Source organism: Phoenix dactylifera, chromosome 8 (assembly GCF_009389715.1).
Source record: "Phoenix dactylifera cultivar Barhee BC4 chromosome 8, palm_55x_up_171113_PBpolish2nd_filt_p, whole genome shotgun sequence".
NCBI classification, from domain to species: domain Eukaryota; kingdom Viridiplantae; phylum Streptophyta; class Magnoliopsida; order Arecales; family Arecaceae; genus Phoenix; species Phoenix dactylifera.
Genome location: NC_052399.1, coordinates 13,607,590 through 13,617,071, shown reverse-complemented (window position 1 = coordinate 13,617,071; position 9,482 = coordinate 13,607,590). Strand labels below are relative to the sequence as shown.

The following is a 9,482-nucleotide window of genomic DNA, read 5'->3' as shown; positions in this document are numbered from 1 at the left end:
CAAAGACTTGTTTTCCTTTTTGGGCCGGGCTAGGGATCGGGCTGGCCCAAACGGGCCGGCCCAGGTTAGGGCCCAACTGGGCCGGCCCAAATGGGCTCGGGCCGGGCTCGGGCCGGGCTCGGGCCTTGTTCCTTAAAAATTTTTCGGGCCCCGGCCCGGCCCGAAGCCCGGAAAAAAATTCGGGCCGGGCTTGGGTAGGGGTTTGGCCCGACCCGGCCCGGCCCACTTCCAGCCCTAACCGTGAGGTTAGGAAAGAGAAGATTACTTAGTACAATTTGGAACTTGTTATCTTTTGTTTTTTTAGATGTATTCGTATCCGATATATATGATACATCCGTTTCAAAAATAAAAATAAACATAAAAAAATAGCATCATTTTCCAGCACACAGGTGAAACCATTCTTACCAACTTAATGTTGCAGTTGACCCTGCAGTCACGCTTAAGTTTTGGAACTCTGGTTTGATGGAGCAGATGTTAGCTAGCTACATCAAACCAGAAACTATAGCAGATTGCTTCTCAATTCAAATAATTTATCGTACGTTTCCTCTTTTCGTCCCTTTCAAAAGGGACACTTGCAGCTGGAGAACTTGCTTGTGAATGCTGTTTTGCTAAAAAAATCGCATAGGAATATTGTACTTTTTTTCTTTTCATTTCATTGATTATCCTTGATTATCCTGGGCCATGCATGTACTAGGTGGCAATGTATGTGAGAGAATACGAAGCGCGCGTCGAGAGTTGTAGTTTAGATCCAATACTATATTTAAATACGATAATTGATTTCTAATCCAAATTATCTTTTTTTTGCTTTTTATTTTTCATTGATTTTTAATAAGTAATTATGTGTGTGTTTCTTTCCATTGACCAAGAAACTGCAGCCACCACCATAAAAATTAAGATTTTTTTGCATAAATACCCTTCTAAAAATTCAAATATGTATGAATACCCTTTTAAAATTTATATTTATTTATGTACCCTTATAAAACATAGATTTTGTATAAATGCTCCTAATATAACAGTTTTTCTAACACATTTAATAAAAATCATATTTATTTTAATTAAAAATAAAATAAAATTTTGAATTTTTTTTTGCACCCCATTGCGATCACTTTATAAATATTTTTTTTGCACATCTATCCATTCAAAATACTTTAATTATTTTAATTTGAAACCGTTAATTTTTTAACGGCATTAGATAGCGTGGGTACGCATACAAAAATGAAGATAAAAAAGGATAAAATAGAAAACAAGTATTTAATGAGGATATATACATGCAAGTATCAATTTTGGAAGATATTAATGCAAAATTTGATATTTAGGAGGGTATTCATATAAAAAAAAATTTAAAAATTATGTTCAAGATTGTTTTGAATCCAAGTACAAAAAATATAAAGTGAAAATTAAGTAACTGCTAGATCATGATTAATTATGTAGATATATGCTTTTGCATTTCCTAAGTAACTGCTAAACTTTTCTATTTTGAGGTGTATCTTCAACCTTATAATTTTGCATTTATGCAGTATATGCTATATTATTGCAAAAAAAAAAAAAAATTTGCAGCACACTGCCTCCACTAAATTCATGCAAATCTAGTTATGATTCTGCTTAAAAGAGAGTGTACTGAAAAGTATGTTAGCCGAGCTGTATCTTTAATTTTATAGATTTAAATCTATAAAGTGTATGCTAGATTATTGCAAAAAAGATATTGCAGCACATTGCCTTCACTAAATTCATGCAAATCTACTTATGGTTCCGGGCGAAGCATCCAAAGAATGAAGAGGAGAGTAGTACTGGAAAATACTTTTTTTTAAAAATCATATTCTTAATTTTTTTAATTTTCTATGGCAAGTAACAATATATTTTACCAGTAGATTCATTCTTAGCTGAGCAAAAAAATAATATTTTAGTGATCGCAATTCATTCTTAAAAGACTACTCTCTTTTTTTCCTTTAAAAAACTGAAAATTTTCAATAGAAAAGTACCCACGCTGAGCCCCACCATCATGGCCGTCCAACGGGATTCGGAACAGCTGTTCGCGGTGACCCTTCCACGTGACTCGTGGACCCCGCCCCATAAAAAAAACAGCCATGGTTGGTTGGCTGTCGCACGTGGTGGCCCACCTCGCCTCCTTGCCATCCTGGGTTGTTCGCCTGTCCCATAATATCCCTCTGATCTCCATCAGACGTGCGCCTCACGAGAGACATGTATCCCTACTAGTCTCTAGAAGTCCCACGGTCCGAGGCTTAATAAACTAATCGGCGATTTTTTTTTTGGGACTCTGCCGTCTCCCTCCTCATGGCCGGGTGGGCGGCCAATCGCCGACCCCATCAGTTGGCGCCGGCAACTCCCCCGCCCCGGGTTGCGGACGTGGCCTTTATCCCATAAAAATAAATATATACATACAATTGCAAATATATACATATAATAATATAAAGTCATTTAAAAATTTATAATAAAAATCAACAATTTTATTTATAAATATCACAATAAGTTTTATCAGAATGATATCAAGCTACTAAAATTTTAATATTTGATATTTAATTTTTTAAATTCTAAAATACGTCAAACTTTTCGATCATAACAATCTTAATTATCAAAATAAATAAATAAAATAATATAAGCTATATGTCTCAATAAATAATGATAATAATTTTATAGTAGCACAGCTGTGTCGTGGGCCGGCTTTTAAAAAAAGAAATTATGCTCGAATCCAGCGGCAGCCTGCACGGTCGAATCGCCATCTCGCCGCTGCTGTTAGCCTCAAGGGAAAGAAATCAAGAATGGCGATGGTGTCCCGAATCTCCGAGGCTAATAATTCTCCGGCCGGGTCCGTTTGCGTGAAACGACAACGGACAAGGGACGCCGTTTTTATCCATAAAGGGCGGACGGTAAAGAATTCAAAAGGGAGCGCGAAGCTAGCGTGATTAAATTACTCTGCGCCCTGCCGGCATTAATTTTCTCTTTTTAACCGTTATAGCACGTGAAGAGAAGACCAAAAGAAACGGAGCTTCCTCAATCTGAGTGGGCGTATCTGACGCTCCCCTCCTTTACGACAACACCATTTTCATTAATTGTTCTATTCCATCCAAAACCATGGATTGAATATGCCAGAAATGTTTTAAATTTCAGCAAAATTTGTTGAATATATAGATTCATAAAAGATCCAATGTAGTGAAAGATAAATTGTTTAAAAGCTTCAAGTGTTGGAACTATTTCGTATGGACCCTACTTCGTCGAATAATTGAAGTCTATTCAGCATGAGCAGATAGCTAACTTTAAGAAAGAAAGAAAAAAAAAGCAACAAACTATTTAGCTAAATAGAAGTAAGATACAGTGATCTAATCAGGTCTTTATATAAATAATATTATTTTCAAAAATCTAAAGAATAAACAATGTTATGAAACTTGCTCTAGTTCTTTCACTATAAACCCACATGGTTGTAGTAATTATATTTGTAACTATATTTCGCTAGTTTTAGCGGGTTTACAATTCCAATAAAATAAAATTTTATATTTATTTGTTTATAATTGAGAACTTCAATTATATTTAATTATATTATTAAAAATGATATTATTTATATCTTCATACTTCATAGGATATAAATCTATCAAAAAGGTTTTTCTAATTGTAACAGTTTGACTTACAACTAGTAACATAAAATACTACAAGAGGAATCTCAAATAAATTTTAATTTGCAAGGTTTTGGTTACATTTAATAATTTAATATTGAAAAAGGATTATACTTGTACCTACTACCTAGAAGCACAGTGTCCAACGCACCCTGCACAGGGCATAGCTGTAATTGAAAATGAAACCTTAGATTATTTCTCCTGGTGTCTAGCTTTAATTTTAAGTAATTTAATCTTCACGTATAAAAGTTAGTAAAGAAGCAAAGCGAGAGTTCTAAAGCACCAGGACAAATCCCACCCACACTCTGCCACTCTGTCCTCCGCCTCTCTCTCCTGTTTCCCTTCCACATGGGCGAGCTGTCCTTGAGCTAGTTTCTAGCCACTCCGGACTCCGGCCACCGCGCCCCCATGGCTTCCCCTTTCTTCCTCCTCCTCTTCTTTCTCCTCTCCTCGCTCCCTGGCGGAGCACCGGATCTGGTCTCGGACCGCTCGGCGCTCCTCGCATTCCGCGCCGCCGTCGGCCGGCTGGTGCTGCGGTGGAACGACTCGGCGACGCCGTGCTCGTGGAGGGGCGTGGTCTGCGAGGCCGGCCGCGTCACCGTCCTCCGTCTCCCCGCCGTGGGTCTCATTGGCCAGATACCGGTGGGCACCGTCGGCAACCTGACGGCGCTCCGGACGCTCAGCCTACGCTTCAATGCACTCTCCGGCAGCCTGCCGTCGGACCTCGCCGAGTGCTCCCAGCTCCGGAACCTCTACCTCCAGGATAACCGCTTATCCGGGGAGATCCCTGCATTCCTCTTCTCACTTCAGAACCTCATACGCCTCAACCTCGCTGGAAACAACTTCTCCGGTAACATCTCGCCTGAGTTCAACAACCTCACCCACCTCGGCACGCTCTACCTCGAGAGAAACCGGCTGTCGGGCGAGATCCCGGAGCTGAACCTTCCGGGCCTGGTCCAGTTCAACGTCTCATTCAACCAGCTCAACGGATCTATTCCGTCCAAGCTGCGGAAAATGCCGGCCGAGGCGTTCTTGAAGACGGGGCTCTGCGGCGGGCCCCTGGGCCCCTGCCCCGGCGAGATCGCGCCATCGCCGGCGACGGAGGGGCCGGCGGGCGGAGCGGCCGAGGCGACGCACAAGAAGAAGAAGCTCTCCGGCGGGGCGATCGCCGGCATCGCGATCGGAGCCGCCGTCGGAGTCTTAATCATCCTCATCCTGGTGGCCCTCCTCTGCCGAAAGAGGAGGAGCGGCGCGGGCAAGACGAGTTCGCTGGAGGCGGTGGCTGTGAGCGATAAGCCGCCGGAGACTCCGGCATCGGCCGTGGCGGGGAGGGATATGGGTGCCGGGGAGGGAGGGAACGGGAAAGGGGCGGCGGCGGCGGCGAAGGGGGAGGCGGCGGGGAAGAAGCTGGTATTCTTCGGGAGCGGGGCGCGGCCGTTCGATCTGGAGGATCTATTAAGAGCCTCAGCGGAAGTACTAGGGAAGGGAACGTTCGGGACGGCGTACAAGGCGGTATTGGAGATGGGGACGACGGTGGCGGTGAAGAGGCTCAAGGACGTCAACCTCCCCGAGAAGGAGTTCCGGGAGAAGATCGAGGCCGTCGGTGCGATGGACCACCCCAATCTGGTGCCCCTGCGGGCCTACTACTACAGCAAGGACGAGAAGCTTCTTGTCTATGACTACATGCCCATGGGCAGCCTCTCCGCCCTCTTGCATGGTGAGCTCCCACTTCCCCTACTTAGTTTTCTTTCATATATTACAATTTTGCTAGAAACTTATATACTCCTTTTGTGGGCAAAGGAAAGGTGTGTCCGTTTGGACGGGGTTTTGATTTTTCGCCAATGAAATGGATATTGTTAATCTACATTTGGATGGTTGGTTAACGTGAGTGATTATAGACTTTTTTTTTTGTTTTGTTTTCTTCCAATTGATTAAGGGTCAATTGTTCTTTAATTGGCAATGTGCTACTTTAGATGATTTTTTTGCTTGGATGGCTGTATGTTATGAATTCGATCTCGCTTTATTTATGGGGACAGAATGTTTTCAAGGATTTGGAGGATTTTTGACATTACTGCATCTCTGTCTTGTATTGTTGTCATGTGATTGGATTTGAATTGTGAATCATCCTTGAGTCTGTCATTCTTCATGTCTCAAGTTCGCTGGAAGTGTTCTGTAGGGTTAAATACTTTTTGTTCTCAATACAAATATTAGATATTGGTGGTGTGTAGTTCGTGTTTGTAGATATAACACACACACACACACACACACTCTTCCATCATAGGTTTGAGAACATTAGTTCTACTATGTCTGAATTATACCATTCTTTTTATCTTGTATTGCAGCCATGATTTTTGATGATGGGTATATATGAAACGGTATGCTGGACAATTAGGTGTTTGTATGTATTGGAAGATTTTAGGAGAACTTTTTAATCCTTCTCATTTGGTGATTGGATTATGCGTAATGAGTATATGCCGTTTGGAAGAATATGAGGATCATTCCTTAACCATTGTTCTTGGCGACATTTTTTATATGCAAATCCATTCAATCTTTGCATGATTTAATATGCATTTTCTCAAGCTACACAAGCTGTTGTATTTGCTTGCAATATATACATGCATGAAATTGCTCGATATTTTTATGGGAATTCTGAGGACTGTTGCTGCGATCTCCATTTCTTTCTACAATGATGCAGGGAACAGGGGATCTGGTCGGACCCCTCTCGACTGGGAGACACGGTCCGGAATCGCTCTTGCAGCAGCCCGTGGCATCGAGTACATCCACTCGACGGGCCCTTCAGCCTCGCATGGAAACATCAAGTCATCCAACATTCTGCTAACCAAATCGTATGAAGCCCGAGTCTCAGACCATGGGCTTGCCCACCTTGTAGGTCCAACCTCCACCCCTGCCCGTGTTGCCGGCTACCGTGCTCCTGAGGTCACCGATGCCCGAAAGGTCTCCCAGAAGGCTGATGTATACAGCTTTGGTGTGCTCCTGTTGGAGCTGCTCACCGGCAAGGCCCCGGCGCAGGCCCTCCTCAATGATGACGGTGTCGACCTGCCAAGGTGGGTACAGTCGGTTGTTCGGGAGGAGTGGACGGCAGAGGTGTTTGATCTGGAGCTGCTGAGGTATCAGAATGTGGAGGAAGAGATGGTGCAGCTCCTGCAGCTTGCTATAGACTGTGCTGCTCAGTATCCTGACAGGCGGCCCACGATATCTGAGGTGGTGGTCCGGATCGAGGAGATCCGCCGATCAAGTGTTGAAGCTGGCCGGCGGCAAGACCCCCAGAGCATCGACGACGGTGATGACCAGTCCTCAAGGAGGACTGATTCCATTGAGGGGGCTAAGCCCACTGGGTCCGAGACTTTAGCTATATGACCGGAAGCAGCTAGCATGGATTCATGGGTAAATGAATCTGGTATCTAATTGTCTGGGGGAGCTGGGAGGTGGTTATTCTTCTTTCATTTCTTATGATTAAGCAAACTGTGCATGCTGTTTTCATTTTCTCCATTCTACAGCAAGTTATTGTTTTCCTTTGTTCTTTTAGAGGGGGGGATTGATGTTTGTGTCTAGGATGAGTACCTTGTGTTGATGTTATTCATAATGTTTCTTAAGGAATCCTTTTTTCTTCTTCCCTTCTATCTTTTTTGGTGATTAGGATGTGTAAGCGACGCAGGTTGGGTTGGTTATCGATGTAATTAGCACTTATTTTTTATTGTTGGAGGTTTGTTGTTGAATTGGAAATTTCAGTCGGTTGTTCGCTGGTCAAGTAGCAATTGGAATGTGAAGGGGGGGCCTCTCTTTATTCTGTTTGGTGAACTAACAATGGTAGCGATGTCGCCATCTAGGTGTTGAAGACCTTAATGGTGGATTGCATTTGATAATGGTGGCTGGTGACCGACCTCCATGGCTCTGTACCTACTAGAATCAAATTCAGGTGAGTTCAATATTTTAGTTGAGGAATTTATATAGGAGATCCTACCGAAGGAATGATCTGGCTTGTATTGTTTATTCTTTTATAGGCACTGCCCAGTTAGCCTGTGTTTCTCATGGTGTTTCCATAAGCATTCAGAAATTCGAAGTAAGGCACCATTACCCTTAATACAGGGTGCTTTGATCGTGATGGCAATATATAATGCCCTATCTGATGCATTACGTTCTACCTAATCTTAGAACAACCAAAGCCTATCTAATATCTTTCAAGTACGTGCCTATCATGTACTCATGCGCGTCTGGTGTGAGTTATCGTTGTATCAAAAAAAAAAAAAAAAAATACGTGCCTATTAACAACAACAAGAGACTAAGCAGAAAGGGATGGACTTGTTTGTTGTTTCGGGTGACGGATGATCCTGGAATGAAGACAAACTGGCCATTTTGTCCCAATGGTCTATCACCATTTAATCGAGCTTTGACATTCACAACTAGTTATATACATTTGGCTTATGATAGGATGCATTGACCTACTAGTTTATTGACGTTAGAAGGAAAACGACTCTCAGATTCTAGTCTCAAATTCAGCCACTATCAGAGGGAGATGGTTTCTCTTTTCAAATGAAGCTGAACTTTAACGCAAAGAGAAGATGAGTATAATGCCGTCAACGTAGTTGAGAAGTGTATTAGTGGGAAGTGGAAACAAAGCTGTTTTCATTGCGGAAAGAAGCGAAAGTTGAAAACAAAGCAAAAGAGATAAAGATTAAAGTGAAGGGTCGGTAGAGATGCTGCGCATTGGCGACACCTTCGACGAAGAGGACCGAATGAAAAAGCGAAGTAGGTTTACCATCCTTTCATCAAAAAAGGAATAAAAAGGAGAATTCCATCCACAGTTCTGAAATTGAACAGAAGCAACCGACTCTTTGGTGCTTTAATTCACGTTACCAACCAAAGCTTAGCCCAAATATTTGGTATCCACATGTTTACGGAACATGAGTTCCACTACTTGAGATGTTTGGCTAAATTTTTTTGGACGAGGAAGGAAAGGATGGCTAAGTTCCCCATAGACACATCCATCAGTCCGTGAGATCTGCCTCATGATACATATGATCGAACTTTATATCAAAACCTTCCGGTAGACATGGTGTCGAAGTAGGGAATAAATTCTTCATTGCACCTCCAACTATCGGGCATCTACCCAAAGCCCACCCTAGAGTTCCAAAGTACCGAAGAGCATTGCAAATAAGGACCGTTAGAATACGCATCCCGAGTTCCGTGTCCGTGCGGGATTCACAATTTTTTTATATGGTCTTCAGTTCTTATTCCATCTCCCTCTCATCTGGATACAAGATACTTAGGGAACTTTGCTAAAATAAGGATCAAATGCCAAATTACATCCCTAGAGCAGAGCATGCTGACTGAGAAATATGATGACCGGGTGGTTCTTGGTGTCAGACTTGTTGAGAAGTAGTAAATGTAATTATTGGTGGCAAGAGGACTGGGGTGTTTGCCTTCTATAACAAAAGGGCTGGAAGGCTACTATTGTTTAAACACAACCAGTAAATGGGCCGAGTAATTCGTACTTTTAAGAGGGCCGATTTGAAGATATGGCCCGAGACAGTAAGGTTGGGATAGAAATGTCTAGCTTGCATTATTTCCCTTGCATTCCAGGCTAATGCAAACTCTTGAACAAACAAAAACACAACAACGTTCCATTAGTTATTATCAAGTATTCTAATTGCATAAATGTTTTGTAATTAACAGCACTTCAAGAACAAAAATCTATTACTAGCAATGTTAATTTGTCCTAATATCTCGAATTGGTACTAAATGATGAATGCTTGACAGAAGAATATACTTGTCTGCTCTTCTATATATGAAGATTAAAAAAAATTTATGTGAGGGCCATTTACTTCTAATGAAGCC

The 9,482-nt window shown here is 42.3% G+C and overlaps 1 protein-coding gene across 1 annotated transcript; it reads left to right on the top strand.

Moving 5' to 3' along the window:
- Nucleotides 1-3,891: 3,891 nt before the first annotated feature.
- Nucleotides 3,892-7,370, top strand: LOC103695856 (probable inactive receptor kinase At1g48480). Its single transcript, XM_008777286.4, has 2 exons — nt 3,892-5,343; nt 6,322-7,370. Exons 1-2 carry the CDS (start codon nt 4,035-4,037, stop codon nt 7,002-7,004), a joined length of 1,992 nt encoding a protein of 663 aa, XP_008775508.2. The 5' UTR covers nt 3,892-4,034; the 3' UTR covers nt 7,005-7,370.
- The last annotated feature ends 2,112 nt before the right edge of the window (nt 7,371-9,482 follow it).

Excerpts from the sequence above, each read along its gene's own strand:
- LOC103695856 (XM_008777286.4), top strand. The coding sequence starts at position 4,035 with ATGGCTTCCCCTTTCTTCCTCCTCCTCTTCTTTCTCCTCTCCTCGCTC. Across the intron at positions 5,344-6,321 it reads CCTCTCCGCCCTCTTGCATG|GGAACAGGGGATCTGGTCGG; the intron begins GTGAGCTCCCAC and ends ACAATGATGCAG.